Here is a 21,016-nt window from a genome sequence, read left to right on the forward strand (position 1 = left end):
CTCAGAGGAAGTCTGTCGTTCCCCACGCTCCGTGTTCGCCGGACCTGGCCCCGTGCGACTTTTTCCCCATTTCCACGAATGAGAAAAACGCTAAAAGGGGAGCGTTATGACGATGTGGAGGCGGTAAAAACAGCTTCGCAAAGGGCACTGGACAGTATCAAATTTGAAGAGTTCCAAACACGCTTCCGACAGTGGGAAAAGAGACTTGACAAGTGCATTGCACGTAATGGAGAGTATTTTGAAGGTGACTGCAGTAATTTTGTATAAACGGTTAATCAATAAATGTTTTATGACAACAATCCGGTTTCTTTTGGGTCCCCCCTTGTACTTTCTCATTTGCATGTTTGAACACTGAACTTACTTTAAAGTCTCGTTTAAATGTGATATATTTCACTTACATTAGCCAGTCGGAAAAGACAGCCAAAGTTCACTATTACTTGCAATACTGCCACTGTAGAAAAGAGGCCCCAAAACCAAAAAGATAACAAGCACAAGATTTTAATTACTTCCCTGCAGTTTAAAACTGTGTGCAGACGAGGGATCGTACCGGAGACCTCCGCTTTTGCCAGGCACGCGCTCTGCCACTGACCTACCCGAGCACGACTCGCCACCTGCGCGTCTACGTTCTGAACTGGGAAGAGCCGGAAGGAAGGAGTCTTCAGTCAATCACACTGGGAGCCCTCGCCCGCAGAGGGCAAAGGACGCGGGTTCGAGTCGTCCTACAGCACACAGTTTTAATCTGCCAGGACGTTTGAAATTAGCACACACTCGGCTGGAGAGTCAAAATACACAGTGGCGGGATTTCCGCTAATCTACCGTCAACCCACTGGGTCTTTTTGCTCCGCGCCTCGCCGCAGCTGCAGTGTTGACCGGCTCTGCTCGTGCCCGCAGTTTGACGACTTCGCGGCGCAGAACGCCGACCACCTGAGGCAGTCTTCGCTGGCGGTGAAGCAGGCGCGGGACAAGATCACGGTGAACGTGGCGTGGATGCAGTCACACTACGCGGAGCTGGCCCGCCAGCTGGGGCGGGTCAGCCAGCAGCCGGCGGCGGCGGAGGCGGCGAACCAGTAGCGGCGGCGGCGGAGCGTCGAGTGTGTATCAGCTGTGTTGTGATCCCTGACAAATAAATTAATGCCAACACTTTACCCACGCTGTACGTGTTTCTTTCCTCTGCGATTCCCACAGGACATCACCTAAACCAGGGAGGCTACCAGGAAGTTTTACAGTACGACGCAACAATAAGTCGCAGGAGGCTGATTGTTGCTGTGTTCCGAGTAGTGATGGGCAAACTGAAACACGTAACTGTTACGAAACAAATGAAACAGTACTGTTTAATGTTCCGATACGCTGTTTCGAAACAGTGAAACAGTTTTTTTTTCTTTTTCTTTTTTTTTGTAATCTAATAAACCTACACATTTCATCATCTTGAATGTCTACTGTATAAGTATGTCCATATAAACACAAATGAGATGCGAGAGCGCTAATCATGTCGCAGAAAGTATGAAACTATCACTAAGGCGTCTTGGCAGTTTCGTATTTCCTGCAGCAAATGCGCTGCTTTCGTGTCGTGTGACTTTCATACTTTTCAATTGGCTGAGGACAGCCGTAGCTGAAGACAGAAGAACCACCACGAACGGAACTGCAGGTGGGAGCAAACTGCAGAAACAACGGATATGCTACTGGGATTCCCACATTCTGTTAGTATGGGTAATGTACCCATCCTGCTAATTTCCAGGCACACAAAGGGAATCATTGTGGGTAATAGGCACAGTGACTATAGACTCACAAATAACGCCAAATAATTCGAATAAATAACAAAATATAACAGAAAAAAATTTTGTCCTTCAAGGTGTTTCGAACCGTTATTATAAATTCACCATGCTTCCCAGCTCTTCCCGTTCACCATTACACTATCAGTGATACGTCAAACAGATTGCTTGCAATTATACCTACATCAGATTTATGTATATGTCTAATAACTGTCACTCTACGCCTTTATTTATTCAAAATGTTGTAGGCTTATTTGCGTTCCTTAATACGATTGTTGCACATGAACAGAGAAGCGTATGTTGTAAAAAAAGTGTAATTTAACTAAATGATTTTCACGTATTTATTATTTTGAATGTGAATAGTATGCGTTGTTTTATTGTTTGGTTAGTGTTTGTAAAGCAGATGTTACGCCATTTCGGAATAGGACAGTGAGCTAGAAACGAAGCTTTATTTTCTGATAACTAAAGCTTCATGTTATATCTTGTCAAAAAGATTTCGACACTCTTGAAAGTGTTTCATGAAGTAATATGTTTTGTTTCAGTACCTGTGCCGAGCCCGAATCTCGTCCGACACAGAGCGGAATGAAACATCCCTGTTTCGATACAATTAGTCCGTTCCACGCACAGGTAGACTGAAACAGCCTTCTTTGAAACAACACAGTTTCCGTGTCTGGCTCGAGATCGAATCTGCACAGCTGTTCCGAAACACTGAAACAGTTCCACGAATCGATACACTGTATCGAAACTTAGAAACAGTGGCCAAGTCTAGTGGCGAGTCTGTGGGTGCAGTCGTTCACTAGCAGGGGCAGTTCCAAGTGCTTTCTATTGCACTGTGGTCAAGAAGTGAGATTCGGGCAGTTTTGCGGTACAACTTCGCGCGTGGCTTAAACGTAGACCAGTGCTTCGAAGAAATGACTCTTGCACTCGGTGATGTGTGTCCACATCCCACAACTATATTCAGTGGTGCAGAGAATTCCAAAGAGGAAATTTCACTCTGGAGTAAGCTCAGAGGACGGCAAGGCCACGATCATCGCTTACGGAGGAAAACATTGACGCTGTGAGGAGAATGCTACACGAAGACAGGCGTGTCATACCTTAGGGCTAAATGCACCAGCAATTTATTCGATTCTGCATGATCGTTTGCACAGCCCCAGATCCACGATATTTCCGAACAGAGGCAAAAACCTGATAGCGGCGACCCCCTGCCCTCACTCGTCCCCCCCCCCCCCCCCCGCCCCCACCACTCGAACGTTTGAGATAGAACAGCAACGATTTAAAAAATAATCGATTTTTAAAAAAATATGTTCAGTTTGTAGCGCAAATCTTTCTGATGAGCTTTATACACAAAACATATACAGGGTGTTACAAAAAGGTACGGCCAAACTTTCAGGAAACATTCCTCACACACAAATAAAGAAAAGATGTTATGTGGACATGTGTCCGGAAACGCTTAATTTCCGTGTTAGAGCTCATTTTAGTTTCGTCAGTATGTACTGTACTTCCTCGATTCACCGCCTGTTGGCCCAATTGAAGGAAGGTAATGTTGACTTCGGTGCTTGTGTTGACATGCGACTCATTGCTCTACAGTACTAGCATCAAGCACATCAGTACGTAGCATCAACAGGTTAGTGTTCATCACGAACGTGGTTTTGCAGTCAGTGCAATGTTTACAAATGCGGAGTTGGCAGATGCCCATTGGATGTACGGATTAGCACGGGGCAATAGCCGTGACGCGGTACGTTTGTATCGAGACAGATTTCCAGAACGAAGGTGTCCCGACAAGAAGACGTTCGAAGCAATTGATCGGCGTCTTAGGGAGCGAGGAACATTCCAGCCTATGACTCGCGACTGGGGAAGACCTAGAACGACGAGGACACCTGCAATGGACGATGCAATTCTTCGTGCAGTTGACGATAACCTTAATGTCAGCGTCAGAGAAGTTGCTGCTGTACAAGGTAACGTTGACCACGTCACTGTATGGAGAGTGCTACGGGAGAACCAGTTGTTTCTGTACCGCGTACAGCGTGTGCAGGCACTATCAGCAGCTGATTGGCCTCCACGGGTACACTTCAGCGAATGGTTCATCCGACAATGTGTCAATCCTCATTTGAGTGCAAATGTTCTCTTTACGGATGAGGCTTCATTCCAACGTGATCAAATTGTAAATTTTCACAATCAACATATGTGGGCTGACGAGAATCCGCACGCAATTGTGCAATCACGTCATCAACACAGATTTTCTGTGAACGTTTGGGCAGGCATTGTTGGTGGTGTCTTGATTGGGCCCCATGTTCTTCTACCTAGCTCAATGGAGCGTGATTTCATACGGGATACTATACCTGTGCTGCTAGAACATGTGCCTTTACAACTACGACACAACATGTGGTTCGTGCGCGATGGAGCTCCTGCACATTTCAGTCGAAATGTCCGTACGCTTCTCAACAACAGATTCGGTGATCGACCGATTGGTAGAGGCGGACTAATTCCGTGGCCTCCACGCTCTCCTGACCTCAACCCTCTTGACTTTCATTTATGGGGGCATTTGAAAGCTCTCGTCTACGCAACCCCGGTACCAAATGTAGAGACTCTTCGTGCTCGTATTGTGGACGGCTGTGATACAATACGCCATTCTGCAGGGCTGCATCAGCGCATCAGGGCTTCCGTGCGACGGAGGGTGGATGCATGTTTTCTCGCTAAAGGAGGACATTTTGAACATTTCCTGTAACAAAGTGTTTGAAGTGTTTGCTGTGTTTCCATATCATGATTAATGTGATTTGAAGAGAAGTAATAAAATGAGCTCTAACATGGAAAGTAAGCGTTTCCGGACACATGTCCACATAACATATTTTCTTTCTTTTTGTGTGAGGAATGTTTTCTGAAAGTTTGGCTGTACCTTTTTGTAACACCCTGTATATTCGAGGAAATTTAAGACATGTAATTTGATCGTAAGTGTCCCAAAGTGCAGTTCCGTGCCTCCTTACGCATCATTCTTCTATCGCACGTCACTGTACTTCGCTCTGTGCAATTCGAGCGTGTATATGGAAGTCATCGACTCTATGTTCGGGACAGTGGAAACTAAAATGTCCTGTGGTGCCTTTTCTGCCCCCAGTTGGCGGTTTGACATTCTACCCACCCTTAAAAGAAGATCACAATAACATTGGGTGCGACTGGGAGAAGAAGAACTCTCCAAAAAATCGACACTGTTTATTGCCTATTAGCTAATAACTTTCTCTTTCGTGTCACATGACGTTAAACGTAGCAAACGCAAGAGGCAAGGAATACAGTGCACATTTCTTCAATCATTGGATCCCAGCATTTTTTTCCTCTCTATTCGTGCTACAGACTTACACTACGTGCTTTCCTTTCTGAGAAAGAATCTATTACCTCATCAAACAAATGCAAAATCAAAATGTCCGTGTCTAATACTAAAAATGCTCTTAATACGAATTGTACCCAAAATCGGTGTGGTTTCTCTATTTGATTACGTCTATTCTGTCCCTGTCTTGTGCATAAAACGAGATACGCCTTCCTAATATTGCAGCAATTGTAAAATACTTTCACCAGCTCAACATACTCGCGAATATAAAGAGTGATCTAATAGTGTCAAATGTTTTTTTATTCCACTCTGTGATCGAAAAATAAATATAAAGGAAGGAATTTACATTGTGATGAAAGACTGGAATTTAAAAAAAAAAATTGTAAAATACGCCAAATAAGAGAGGTTGTTTTGGCACAAATTATCACTTTGATCTACCTCGTTTGCATAAATAACACGATAGAATAAAATTCAGGAAGTAGCAATATCAGACGCGTATTAGGCCAACTATACACAAGAAGTCTTATCTTAGGAGATACTTTGATTACTTCGATATTTCATTCATAAGCTCTAATTTCTCAAGCATGACGTCGAAAAGTAGTATTAGTACTAAATTTTTATATAAATTCGGAATCGTCATATTCTTCCTCACGATTTGCACGATGTCCCCGTTTGTTCTCCTTCCTCGTTGTAACACACTCCTGTCATCACAAAATTTGTTAACTATTCCTACAAGCGACCAATTTTGATCCCTTAGGAATTCATTCACATTTGAACACTTTACGTTTTGACAATGGCAGGAATAGTTAGTCTTCCGTTAACTTCACGAAACCCTACAAGAATCAGCTGTTTACTTATCCCGCCTCTATTCTCCGGTTAGGCGTTATGACGTGTTCGCACGACGCGTTTCCCGCGCTATCCCGAGAAGCGGCTGCTACTGCTACCGGGGGGCCGTTCAACTGGCCCCTTAACGCTGATCATTCGCACACCCAGCCAACAACATATACAAACAGCGACCAGCATTCAGCCGTTCGGGTTTATTTGGATCTAGATGCGACGGGGATTCTCCTACTAGGGACATCGCGTACACTACGGCCGCATTCATAAATAAACTCTTGATTCGTTCAGAAATCGACTTAGAATGCGTTCAGAAACCAACAGCAATGCATTTCAAAATCATATGAATTATCGATAGCCCAACGTGCGCAGGATGCTAGGCGCTTTCTGAAACAAGGGTTTTTTTCTTCGAGAACTAGAATTTGGCGCCCCCTGAAACTGCCGCCCGGGGAAGGTACCCCGGTTTACCCCCCACCCCCTAGATCCGGGTCTGCGTTTCCAAGTAAAGAAACATTGTTGTCTCTGGGTACCGCATAGACTGGCGGAAGAGCAGGTAACACGACGTGTGACTTGGTGCCGGGAGATGTTAGAGACGTTTCCTAAGGGAGAATCTCAGTAGAGGAAAGGTGCCTATTATGCGATAGTTCCCTAATATGAGACACCCCAACTGTGCTCATGTTAGGGGCTGCACTCTGGCGGAGAGTTTCTTGAACACGTCTATTGCGTGCCAGGCGACGACACAGCGAGTAGGGCGCTATAGTAGAGCCGGACACAGTACGTAGAGGTTGATACAAAATTTCTTGTATTCGGAGTTTTTGCGACATCGGTGTTAAGACAATATTTCAGCTTAAAGGTGAGTGGATATTACTGCACTCTTTTGTTGTTGTTATTTGTAACGGTATTAATTGACAGTTAGGTTCATTTTCCAACGAACGTTGTTAGCAAGTACGTGATTCTTTGTGTAAGATGGCGAAATTCCTAATATGCCATAGTATGGGGATCCAAATACGCGACAGTGTCGCATATTACGATACCTGTCGCATATTGGGGGAACTCGTTCTCTCACGATTTTTTATATGTAATTTACGCAATACTCTCATTTCATCATTTATTGTAGTAAAATTTTGGCAACTGCGTTTATTTTAATTCGATTAAATTATGATAAACAGCGATTACTTTGACTAGTTTTATGATCACAAATTGGAATGTTTTCTGGAACTTGATGGACGGTGCACCTGCAGGATGAATATCAACTTGTCATCCAAGTGGCTGGATACAAACTCACATTTTTACTCAGTGGTTTGATCATTTTGTGAGTCATGTAAAGCCATCTTCAAATGACCCTGTCATTTTGATTCTTGATGGGCATTGTTCCCACTCAAAGAATCTCGATGTGTTAGATAGAGCACGTGGAAACGATGTTCATATTGTATGTTTGCCACCTCACTCAACGCATAAAATGCAGCCCCTTGACGTCCGATTTATGGGGCCTTTGAAAACCTACTATGCCCAAGAGATAGAAACGTGGTTCGCAAGTAACCCAGGTCGTGTTATCACCCCGTTATTAATAGCCAGGTTATTTCAGGCAGCTTACAACCGAGCAGTAACAATGAAAGCATCTGTGAATGCCTTTAGAAAAACAGGTCTCATCCCATACAACAGAAATATCTTTAGGTTCAAATGGCTCTGAGCACTATGGGACTCAACTGCTGTGGTCATAAGTCCCCTAGAACTTAGAACTACTTAAATCTAACTAACGTAAGGACCACACACACACACCGATGCCCGAGGCAGGATTCGAACCTGCGACCGTAGCAGTCGCACACATCTTTAGGGAAATGAATTTTCAATTCATCGCCATGCTGACGCTTTTCAAGAAAGAGATGCCAAAAACGAAAATGAAACTACTGACGGTGATGGTCAAGCTGTCAGCCCGGCAGACATCAGACCTCCCCCACACATCGCAAAACCACCTGGAGACAGTCAAATAAGTCAAGCATCGCGTTCGTGCTCTGCTGCGTTACTAACTTCAACTTCTTATGTGAAGCAATTGCAAGAATCAAAACAGAAGAAATCAGAGGCTGAAGCTAAGAAAGCAGCGAGAAAGTTATTTGGGGAGAAGAGTGGAAAATCTTCCAATCGTAGACCCAAAGCACAAGAATTGTCTAGTGACTCGGCATCCGATGTCCATCTTGACGACAGTGGGGATTCAGACAGCAGTGATGACGATGATGCAGAGTGTCTGCCTTCAGAAAAGTGCCCAATACAGAACAAACACTAGAAATGGGCACAGTGCACGAAATGTTATCGCTGAGCTCACGAAGATTGCGGTATCACAGAAGACAATTTTGTTTGCCCCGGATGCCGTAAATATAAACATAAGTAGTGTGAAATGAGTGAAGGATAACAGAAATGAATGAACATGTAAAAATTTTATTTTCATATGTCATTATTATGTAATAAAATAATTACAGCAAAATATTATTACTGTCTCATGTTAGGAAACCTTGATCTCATTTCTACGAAATGCCTTCTTTGTGAAGATTTAATAACTACTCTGGAAGATTGTTTATTATTGCAAATTCGATAATTGTACGATAAAATTAAATAATGCAAGATCTTATTACCATCATAAAAAATACAATTGCATGTACTTTTAGGTCTTTCAAATGGGTTTACAAAAGTGTGTCTCATATTAGGCACGTTTCCTCTATGTGAATAAAATCGTCACAGGTGACAAGGATTGGCTGTACTATTATGACGCGCCGACTAAGATTCAAAACAAAGTTTGGGTCTTTGACGATGGCAACGCTCCCATCACTGTCAGAGAACCTTGATCAGTAAAGAGGAAAATGATGGCTGTGTTTTCTTTCCAAATCGAATCAAACTGTGGAGCGTGTTGTTTTGGACACACAGAAGACAGTGACAGCAAGTGGTACACTGAGCAGTGCCTGCCCAGAGTCATCCAATGTTTGAAGAACCAGCGACCGCAGTCGAGTGGACACTCGATCCGTGCACCACTACAACGCTCCGTGCCAGAGCGTCCACTGAGTATCTGCGGGCTACACCCTCCTTACCGTCCAGCCAGACCTTGCTCCTTGCAGGGACAGCGCAAAGTCGCATGTGAAAATTGAAGCTGGGAGGAGGGCAGTTTTCAAATGATGAGCATCTCCTGGCGGCTTGCGACAACGAGTGTGCTCTATTCCCACAGAAACTCTGGAGAACTGGTTTAGAGATTGTTTTCGGATGATAGAGAGTGTGGTCTGCATACTGTGAGACCTTCGGTACACACACCGTCAGATTATTTGACTTGTCGCTCTAACGAAGTAGGTGAGTGCCAGCAATATGTCTTGTAGTCTTATCGTGGCGTGTTTATCTTCGGCCGTTAGGTCAGGCGATAGAAATGCCACTTGCACACTTAGAGTATTAGATTGACAGTGACCAACTCTAAACAGAACTTGATTAATTTTCACACACATGTATTAAAATAATAAAAAGCATAGACATTACGTAACTTGATTCTGGATGCTGTTTACAATTGACAATCTGAAGTTCCTTTGGTCTTGGTACGTTAATCTTAGTCTCGCATATCTCTGATACTTGACAAAGTGTCTGTTCATTTATCTTCATGGCTATGTACAGTAATATGGTAATCTTATTAGGGGCAGACTGAAACTTGGCTATAGACTGGTACAGACTAATGCAGACTGGTACAGACAAATGCAGACTGACTAATCGGAGGTCTGTACACTCGTTATAATACCTCGCACGTTCAGGTATCACTGCGCGAGTGTGATCCGCGAGAAGAAAAGGTTCTATGTTCGCAGCAATCTCATTGGCTGCGTTACATATTGATACGCGGATTGGCGGAAGCAGAATTTGGTCCGTCTCTAAGGCAGCGCCATCTCGTAGTGCGGAGACGGACGAGCGCTGCGCCTGCGCTGTTGCGCTTAGCGGGGCGCGCTCTAGTGGGAAAGTTGTGTACGCGCTGACTACGCGGAACTATGTACACAACAGAGAGTGTATAAAAAAAATTAAATAAAGAAAGCTATACTGCAAAACTTTCCTAGTACTTATGACGAACGGAGACCTTTCCCAGTAATCTCATTTGCTTCCTTCCTTACAAACTAGTCTGCAGTCAGTGACTGAAATGTTCCCAGTGTTTACTTCGTGAAAACTCAGGCTTTCAAAACTTATCCGCATAATATAGAAAATTGGCATAGCACAACAGCAGGTGTAGCTGCAACTGGCGACGTTTGAATTCAAGCGTGTTCGAATCTTGTCGCTGCAGGACACGTGTTTCATCTAAAGCAGTGGAGCGGACGCGGCGGCAGCTATTTTTTAAGAAAACTATTCGGTGAAAAAAATTGATTCTTCCGCATCTGATAGCTTGATATCTTTAAACGATGAAAGTCTGAATTTATTTTCGTTATTCGTCATAGTTAATGTGCTGTACGAAATTGAGTACATGGCAGCACGAAATTTTTAAGAATTTGCAGAGGTAAAAGCACATTGCGTATACTTTCCGCATAGTTCATTTAAGGCCATACATTATTGCGTATGAAATGTAACCAATATATCTAAATTGTATTTAAAGTTGAGACCGGAGTGACATCTCTTTTCATTCTTGAGGTACTGGTAGTTATATCCGTGGACGGGTCGCTCGCGGCGCGTCCGAAGCATTCCTGCGCTTCGGGAATCAAGTGATCGTAAAAATCGTCGTATCTCATGGACGGTTCAAGATACCGAAACGACGATTTGTAGAAATGACAACACGCAGAAAGGACTATTTTATCATATGAATAACACTCGGAAAGTTTTTATAAACGCGTGAGCAGAGCGAAAACAAGACTCCCTATAAATTACGCCATGAGGTTTTGTCCGAATTTTCATAACCAAACAAAGGGAGGGAAACAGATAAACGGGGTATCAAAGTGACCAGCGTGAGTTCTAGTTCTGCATGAAAATATTTAACTGGTTGAAAGTAATCACGGTAATTAACGAAATCGCCATTAATGAGTTGAGGAAAAGTTGAAATATTTCACGAAAAGCTGCTGCCAAGCTATGTAAATCAAGTGTCAAAAATTTCATCTGTTCAAGGCCTAGCTAATTTGCACACAAAAAGATCCACTGGTGCGGTATTTAAATGCCAAAAGGCTGCCTTCGAGTCAAGTACGTTAGGACGGCAAATGAGGAGTCAATTCTGAATAGAACTTGAAAATGAAAAATGAAAGTAATCAGTCAAATATTTTATGAAATGATTTCTGTAAAAGAAATAAGTAGGTCAGAGAAATGTTCTACGTGCCTTTGGTGCATCTCATTTTCTGTTCACGATTTCGAGCATTATTCAAACGTTTCCCTAATATTTTTATTTCATACTTTTAGACAAATCATTACACAGAACGTTTAAGTTTCTTTTCAAAAATTTTGTATCCTTTACTTTTACAGACTATTTAGATTAATTGAAACGGTTGGGCCTAACACTGACTGCTGATGAATTACGTTCGCAACATCAAATATTTGTAAAATTTCATGGTTCATTGTAATTTATTAGGAATGTAATGTGTGTGATATACTGGAATAAGTGTGTACACACTTAAAGACCAAGTTCTTTGTCAAGACCTTAAAAATATACTTAGCGATGCAGTGTAACAATATACATAAAACTTAGTATACAGAATTGTAACTGAGTCAGTTGAAATATAAGGAGATCCCGAAATCGAACGCAGGACCTTTACAAACCACGGACGAACTGTAACGCTACCACTACAGCTGGATATTATTTACGGTAAGTGATCTATGTATTTACGTCTGTATTTAGGACAGTTTGTCATGTAGTCAGTCATTCTTCCGCATTTATTGGCCGCTAAAAGTTCTTGGTCATGTCAAAAACATTCGATTTAATTTATATATTCACGTGTATTCGAAGAATTTGCCCAGTGATCTTCAAATGGTTCAAATGGCTCTGAGCACTATGGGACTCAACTGCTGTGGTCATAAGTCCCCTAGAACTTAGAACTACTTAAACCTAACTAACCTAAGGACAGCACACAACACCCAGCCATCACGAGGCAGAGAAAATCCCTGACCCCGCCGGGAATCGAACCCGGGAACCCGGGCGTGGGAAGCGAGAACGCTACCGCACGACCACGAGATGCGGGCAGTGATCTTCGTAGTTGATGATATTTATGAAATTCCCCATGGTGATTCCTCCCTTTGTAAATTTCACGCACAGCGTTCCGTTTCGCTTTATTTTCCTAAGCAAAGATGCTGCTGCTTGTCACTGGAGAGTCGCGTAGGAGATCTCTGTTAATCCTGGCTTTCGAGTTCCAAGGAAACTTTCATCGCCCAACTCTTATTCATTTAGAAGTCAAATACAGATTTTCCTAGGTGTAGCTATGTTGCAATATAACGAAACGTTTTCATAAAAATTTCCATCTCCTATTTCACCACCTCTGAGGTGGAACTTCCCAAAACACTGAAACACGTTTTTTTAATTTTTTTATTTATTTTTTTATTCCTAACCAAGAAGAAAAGATCAATTTTCATAGATGTACTCTTAAAAATGCTTTATTGTTCCACTTGGTTTAATTTAAAATGCTGAAACGCGTACATTAATTTCTGACAGAGAATTCAAATACAAGTGCAGTTCAATAAAGAATGACCATATTTTTTTATGGTCATAATTTCTCGCGCTAAAATTCAATCTTATGATATTCTGTTAGGTTAATGTGCAACAAACACGCCGTACTAGTTTCATAGCTGGGGCTCGTGATTCCCGCCTGTGAGACGCAGGCAAGGTCAGGCATGTTCAGTATCGTCTACCGCTGCAATGGAAATAACACGCGAGGAACAATATGCGGCTTTGAAAGTCTGCATTCGACGGTACACCGGGCTAATTATGCGTCGGAGGTGGGGATGATATGATGATCAGGACAACACAACACCCAGCCCTGAGCGGAGAAAATCTCCTGCCCCAACTGGGAATCGAACCCGGGGCCCCTGGCGTGACATTCCGCCACGCTGACCACTCAGTTAACAGGGGCAGACACACGACACCTTTTTGTGCAAGATGGGTTCCAAGATTCCCGAACAAATGGACATTAGCGTGCAAGCCTGCATGCAGTTAAAGTTGGTGTTGGAGGAAGACCTGCAGTTTCTTTCAAATGTAATCACTGCTGATGAAATGTGGCTACATCATTTTGATCCTGAAAGTGAACATCGAAGCTCAGTGTGGAAATCTCCTTCATCAGCAACCCCTAAAAAAGCAAAAGTGGTTGCATCTGCTGGGAAAGGCATGTTGTTGTTGTTGTGGTCTTCAGTCCAGAGACTGGTTTGATGCAGCTCTCCATGCTACTCCATCCTGTGCAAGCTTCTTCATCTACCAGTACGTACTGCAGCCTACATCCTTCTGAATCTGCTTAGTGCATTCATCTCTTGGTCTCCCTCTACGATTTTTACCCTCCACGCTGCCATCCAATACTAAATTGGTGTTCCCTTGATGCCTCAGAACATGTCCTACCAACCGATCCCTTCCTCTAGTACCAACCGATCCCTTCTTCTAGTCAAGCTGTGCCACAAACTCCTCTTCTCCCCAACTCTATTCAATACCTCCTCATTACTTATGTGATCTACCCATCTAATCTTCAGCATTCTTCTGTAGCACCACATTTCGAAAGCTTCTATTCTCTTCTTGTCTAAACTAGTTATCGTCCATGTTTCACTTCCATGCATGGCTACACTCCATACAAATACTTTGAGAAACGACTTCTTGACACTTAAATCTATTCTCGATGTTAACAAATTCCTCTTCTTCACAAACGCTTTCCTTGCCATTGCCAGTCTACATTTTATATCCTCTCTACTTCGACCATCATCAGTTATTTTGCTCCCCAAATAGCAAAACTCCTTTACTGCTTTAAGTGTCTCATTTCCTAATCTAACTCCCTCAGCATCACCCGACTTAATTCGACTACATTCCATTATCCTCGTTTTGCTTTTGTTGATGTTCATCTTATATCCTCCTTTCAATACACTGTCCATTCCGTTCAACTGCTCTTCCAAGTCCTTTGCTGTCTCTGACAGAATTACAATGTCATCGGCAAACATCAAAGAATTTATTTCTTCTCCATGGATTTTAATACCTACTCCAAACTTTTCTTTTGTTTCGTTTACTGCTTGCTTGGGGAGAGGCTACAACCCTGTCTCACTCCATTCCCAACCACTGCTTCCCTTTCATGTCCCTCGACTCTTATAACTGCCATCTGGTTTCTGTACAAATTTTAAATAGCCTTTCGCTGCCTATATTTTACCCCTGCCACCTTCAGAATTTGAAAGAGAGTATTCCAGTCAACATTGTCAAAAGCTTTCTCTAAGTCTACAAATGCTAGAAACATAGGTTTGCCTTTCCTTAATCTTTCTTCTAAGATAAGTCACGTGTTCCAACATTTATATGGAATCCAAACTGATCACCTGTCTCATACATCTTGCTCACCAGATGGTAGAGTTTTGTCAGGAGTGGCTCTACCAAGGCTGTCAGTAGTTCCAATGGAATGTTGCCTACTCCCGGGGTCTTGTTTCGACTCAGGTCTTTCAGTGCTCTATCAAACTCTTCACACAGTATCGTATCTCCCATTTCATCTTCATCTACCTCCTCTTCCATTTCTATAATATTGTCCTCAAGAACATCGCCCTTGTATAGACCCTCTATATACGCCTTCCACCTTTCTGCCTTCCCTTCTTTGCTTAGAACTGGGTTTGCATCTGAACTCTTGATATTCATGTAAGTGGTTCTCTTTTCTCCAAAGTTCTCTTTAATTTTCCTGTATGCAGTATCTATCTTACCCCTAGTGATATGTGCCTCTACAATTTTACATTTGTTCTCTATCCATCCCTGCTTAGCCATTTTGCACTTCCTGCTGATCTCATTTTTGAGACATTTGTATTCCTTTTTGCCTGCTTCACTTACCGCATTTTTGTATTTTCTCCTTTCATCAGTTAAATTCAGTATCTCTTCTGTTACCCAAGGATTTCTACTAGCCCTTATCTTTTTACCTACCTGATCCTCTGCTGCCTTCACTATTTCATCTCTCAAAGCTACCCATTCTTCTTCTACTGTATTTCTTTCCCCAGTTCCTGTCAATTGTTCTCTTATGCTCTCCCTGAAACTCTGTACAACCTCTGGTTCTTTCAGTCTATCCAGGTCCCATCTCCTTAAATTCCCACCTTTTTGTAGTTTCTTCAGTTTTAATCTACAGTTCATATCCAATAGATTGTGGTCAGAGTCCGCATCTGCCCCTGGAAATGATTTACAATTTAAAATCTGGTTCCTAAATCTCTGTCTTACCATTATATAATCTATCTGAAACCTTTTAGTGTCATGATCATCTTATTATTTGGTACTGGTTTACAACATGTTGTATTCTGCAGTTACTAATGTGTGTGCAGGTACTACAGGGATGTCCTGAATACATTGCAAGTCCATATCAGGTGCAAAGGACAACATTTCCAGAAAGCGCGCTGGATGCTGCACCACGATAATGTGCGGCCACATATTGCAAGTGTTGTTGCCGAATATCTTGCAAAAATCAACGTGAATGCATCCCTCAGCTTCCCTTTCATGGGAGGCACCATCAGTTCCCAGAAGCAGTGGTGAAAGCTGCGAAGGCGATTTTGAAGGACCTCTCAAAAAATTGTTTCCAGCATGTATTTGAAGACCGGCAGAAACACTGGGTCAAGTGCATCGCATTCGTGGGAGACTATTTTGAGAAGGACCATCAAAATTATGAGGATGAGTAACGGTATGCTGTCAAAAAATTATGATAATTCATTATTGAACAGCCTTCATACCAATATTTGGTTGGTTGGTTTTGGGGAAGGAGACAGCGAGGCCACGGGCTCATCGGATTAGGGAAGGACGGGGAAGGAAGTCAGCCGTGCCCTTTGAAAGGAACCATCCCGGTATTTGCCTGGAGCGATTTAGGGAAATCACAGAAAACCTAAATCAGGATTGCCGGTCGTGGGATTGAACCGTCGTCCTCCCGAATGCGAGTCCAGTGTCTAACCACTGTGCCACCTCGCTCGGTATACCAATATTTAAACAATGGAAAATCCAGGATGGAATGTAACAATACTATGAAAGAAAAACTGCTACTCGCCATACAGTGAAGATGCTGAGTCGCAGATAGGCACAACAGTACTGGAACATAAAACATTATGGGGAAGGGGGCCCGACAACAAACAGTGTACGTTGCAGTGAGATGCTTATTGCCGGGCTAAAGCCTGCAATTCTAGCAAACGCCAAGAATTGCTGTCAAAAGGTGTTGTGTTGTTGCACGATAATGCCCGTAAAGAAGAGAGATAGGATGACAGTGTGTGTAGAGGAGAGCTATGATGAGAGGAGATTATACATTGTAGAGGAGAGATCAGGCACTTACTTACTTACTCACTCACTGGTCACACCAGACTCGAGAGTCCATTACCGCAGCAACGTATTTTCTCCATCTGTCCCTGTCTCGGGCTATTTCCTTCCATTCCCCTTCAATACCTTGGCTCCTGAAATCAGCCTTCAGATTGTCCTCCCATCTACGCCTCGGTCTCCCCACAGGACGTTTTCCCTCTAGGTGCCCTACCAGTATCTGCGCGCTGCCCTGCCCTCATCCATTCGAGCTACGTGGCCCGTCCATCGCAGCCTACGTGATTTAATAATACTGATTATGTCAGGGCTCGAATAGAGTTCGTGAAGCTCTTCGTTATGCAGTTTTCGCCACTCTCTGCTAATGTCATCCCTTTTTACTCCGAAAATTTTACTCAAAATTTTGTTTTCAAATACTCGAAACAGCTTTTCATTTTGCACAGTGAGAGACCAAGTCTCACACCCATACAGCATAAGTGGTAGAATAATAGTTTTGTATATTTTAATTTTTAAATTCCTAGACAATATCCGTGATGAAAGTAATCTATTCAGTGAGAAGTAGCACGCATTTCCCGCCCGTAATCTCTTCTTCAGTTCACATTCGATCTCATTTCTCGAAGTGATGTCCACACCTAGATACTTAAATGTGTTCACTTTTTCAAACTGCATGTCTCCAACTCTTAATATTTCCTGATCTGCTGTTGACAAAACTAAATACCTGGTTACTACTAAAATGCCTTCATTTATCCTTAGACCTACATCTTCACTAGCCTCGATTAACGCATTCGCATTTGCTGTTACAGATTCTTTCCTATCGCTAATGGTGTTTCGATCATCTGCATACCCTAATATCTACCATACCTAAGATCAGGTAGGAGGGGATTACCTGGTGTACAAGAGAATAGGGTGAGATTGGATTATCTGGTGCAGAGGAGAGGGGATTGTCTGATATAGATGGGGAGAGAGTAAGTTGCCTGATGTAGAGGCGAGATGGGATGACGGTGGATTAACTGGTTCAGAGGAGAGACCTGGTGAGATTGGATTACTTGGTGTAAAGAGGTGGTAGGATGGAAATGAACTATCTGGAGTAGAGGAGGATGAGGTGAGAGGGAGTTATTTGGTGTAGACGATTTTAAAATGACAAAGAGCCAGAATTGGCAAGTGCTTTACATCCAGAGGCAATATATCAGTACCCTTGACCAACACATTCTGAAATGTGTAAAATGTTTTGGGAGTACTAGTTGCTTTGTCAGGCAGTAAGGAGGGTTCTGTTGAGTTTTTATGACACACGCTTTCTAATGAAAGCAAACTCAGCTACCTGTACACAGCACAGGTTACAGCTAAATATATCTACGGCTGATTCACAACAAACAATGTAATTTTACTAACGGTCTTATGGTGTAATTTCAAACAAATAAAAATGACCTCCTGGTACCAAAATTGACATTAATAATCGTATGCGCAAAGTGGGAGCTCTCTTGTGGCCGACCAGTCGATTTGGAGTCGGCACCTGCTTAGTGTTAGTTACAATGAAGGCTTTCGTGACCTGTCGTCTCGGTGTTGTATCTTGGGGGATGTACTGTTGTATTCCATGAATCATTTTTGTTTCTGATATTTTGCCCAGATCTGAATTGAACATCTTCGAAGGTGCTTTTCATCCTATTGAATCTTGCCGTCTGGTGGGCCATACGCCAGGGAGTGAAATAAATAAACTGAAAAGTGGTACAATTGGCAGCAAAAATCCTTGTCAAAGATGAAAATAAACTATTACACTGTCGTCTATCAAAGATAAAACTGACTTACTGATTCTCCTTTTCCATTAAAACTGTCCCCATGTTTAGTATTTCAATGACCTCTCTACGTAATTGTGGGTTATCTTTTGTACATAACATTTTGGTTTCAGAAAACTTTACTTTATCATTTCCTGTCTGAAGAGCACTCTCTGTCAACTAGGGGAAGTAGCAAATTCAGTTGTAACAAAGTGTTCCTTGAGATGTGCAGTCACACTTCTCTTTCCATTTCCAATGTAGACTTTACCACACATACATCGAATCTTACCTATGCCACATACCAAAAGAGAATGGCATTTCTCCTTTAACAAAGAAAATAAGTCAAGCCGAAAGGTCTTTAGTCAAAAGATCCATCTGACCTTAATAAAATCTTTCACTACTGATCTGAGCAGTTACGCTTTAAATAAAAGGGAAAGAAATTGTGTCTCCTTCATTGTTTAACATACTTGTCCTTCAGTCTACTGTTATTTTATCACAAAATTCTATTTTAATGCTTTTCCTGAATTTTTTAAAACATGCTTCAGCTGTTTTAATTCAAGGTTTAAATTTTGCAATGTGCAAATGATTAAGGTTCTTTGACAAGACTTTTAATGACTCCTCCCCCCTCCTTTTCGCTGTGAGTAGTTGCTGGAGTTCCTGTGTAAATATCTGTCTGTGCATGTGCCCTACGAAAAAACTTAACGTTTCAACTTCCCACCAAGCTTTCTCATTATTAAACATCGAAAAAGCATATTCTGGTGTTGTCTTCAATTTCCTTGGTAAACTGTATTTTTTGTTTCACCTATATTATTTAGACAACAAGAAACCCAAAACAATACTATCAAAGTTGTTTTTAGATTGCTTTTTGTAGCACTGATTGTTCAAACTTCTTCATATGAAATTTGTAACCGTAGGACCCAACGATCTACCTATTGCAACACCATCAACTTGTTCATAGAGTCCATAGTCCCATTGGAACTGACTGGATGTGACGTAGTGCCTAGAAAGAGCAACCACATTCTATGGAAAAACATAGGCTGTATACATCATTAACTGGAAGCATAATAAATAAAGACACTATGTCAAAGAATATCTTCAGGAGACTAAATTAACTGTTCACCTTTCTCGGTGAAGTGACACGAGTCTTTTACACATGCGTCTATTTTCCCAGTTGTGAAATATCTCAATCTTCCAATACATGGGGGAACTGATTGCACCACCGACAGGTCCCAGAGGAATACCAATTTTACAAATTCTGCATAGGCTGTACTTCTCTCTTCAGCTAGACTTTTTTTTTATCTTCTTCTCAAAATGAAGTAAAGGACTTTATAGTAATAGACTCGACAGCCGTAGAGTGTTCCTGAAGTTTTTACACTGTCCTGGTGTCAGTGCATATGTTAGCATGGGGGTGTATGAGACTTCATCTATGAGTGCTAAGGTCTACACTCAAACTACAAAGAGGACTGTAAGCAGAAGTCTTGAGGGACACTAAAGTTTTTGTCATCTAGGGCAAGCAGAAAAATCAGCTGCAGCAAAGTGTGCTCTTCAATCCAGAAATGATAAAGCACGCCCTTAGCTTTTGGTCTAGTGGCTAGTGTTGCTGTCTCTGAATCACGGGGGTCCCGGGTTTGATTCCTGACTGGGTAGGAGGCTGGGTGTTTGTTTTGTCCTCATAATTTCATCATCATTTCGGAAAAGTGGTGTGACTGGGCTCTGAAAAGATTGGTAATCTGTACAGGTGTTGATAACAGAGTGTTTGAGTGCCTCACAAACCAACTATCACCACAAACCGAATAAAACAAGGTTTCCGAAACTAAAATCTTATTTACGATGGCGAATTATTACCCACAGTTATACAGAAAAGTCATTCAAATATATAAATACAAAAATAATTTTAACCAAAAATGATCCATACAACATTTTATGAATGAACAGTAAGTCTACATAATCGATGGACAATTTTTACCTTTCACAGATAAACTTTCGTTATTGTTTTACCTTCAAGAAGGATAATCTCTGCTGATCATGTCCCATTTTCATGGCATTTACGTCGCTCCCTGATGTCCAATCCATCAGTTGGCAAGACTCGTCACCTCTGAAGATGACCAATGCAGCTGTCCCGTGATACATCAGAAACAAAAATGTCTCATGAACCACAACCACACAGCCTAGAAGATTAATTAGCTGTTATCAGGAGAAAGAAAACTGGAATTCTACAGATCGTAGCATGGACTGTCAGATCCCTTAATTGGGCAGATAGGTTAGAAAATTTAAAAACGGAAATGGATAGGTTAAAGTTAGATATAGTGGGAATTAGTGAAGTTCAGTGGCAGGAGAAACAAGACTTCTGGTCAGGTGAATACAGGGTTATAAATACAAAATCAAATAGGGGTAATGCAGGAGTACGTTTAATAATGAATAAAAAAATAGGAGTGTGGGTAAGCTACTACCAACAGCATAGTGACCGCATTATTGTAGCCAAGATAGAAGACACGAAGCCCACACCTACCACAGTAGTACAAGTTTATATGCCAACTAACACCGCAGATGATGAAGAGATTGATGAAATGTATGATGGGATAAAAGAAATTAGTCAGATAGTGAAGGGAGACAAAAATTTAATAGTCATGGGTGACTGGAATTCAGTAGTAGGAAAAGGAAGAGAAGGAAATGTAGTAGGTGAATATGGAATGGGGGTAAGAAATGAAAGAGGAAGCCGCCTGGTAGAATTTCACACAGAGCACAACTTAATCATAGCTAACACTCAGTTCAAGAATCATGAAAGAAGGTTGTATACATGGAAGAAGTCTGGAAATACTAGAAGGTATCAGATAGATTACATAATGGTAAGACAGAGATTTAGGAACCAGGTTTTAAATTGTAAGACATTTCCAGGGGCAGATGTGGACTC

General features: G+C 42.1%; 1 protein-coding gene across 3 annotated transcripts in view; it reads left to right on the forward strand.

The window, feature by feature from the left end:
• LOC124552487 (aminopeptidase Ey-like) overlaps positions 1–1,145 on the forward strand; it is a 440,551-nt gene extending 439,406 nt beyond the window's left edge. For all 3 annotated transcript variants that reach the window (XM_047126769.1, XM_047126768.1, XM_047126770.1), the window contains exon 15: positions 892–1,145. In XM_047126769.1, coding sequence (XP_046982725.1) covers positions 892–1,071 — 180 coding nt within the window. In that variant the 3' untranslated portion in view covers positions 1,072–1,145. The remainder of the gene's footprint in view (positions 1–891) is intronic.
• Positions 1,146–21,016: the final 19,871 nt, after the last annotated feature.

Source organism: Schistocerca americana, chromosome 10, assembly GCF_021461395.2.
Source record: "Schistocerca americana isolate TAMUIC-IGC-003095 chromosome 10, iqSchAmer2.1, whole genome shotgun sequence".
Classification (NCBI taxonomy): Eukaryota; Metazoa; Arthropoda; class Insecta; order Orthoptera; family Acrididae; genus Schistocerca; species Schistocerca americana.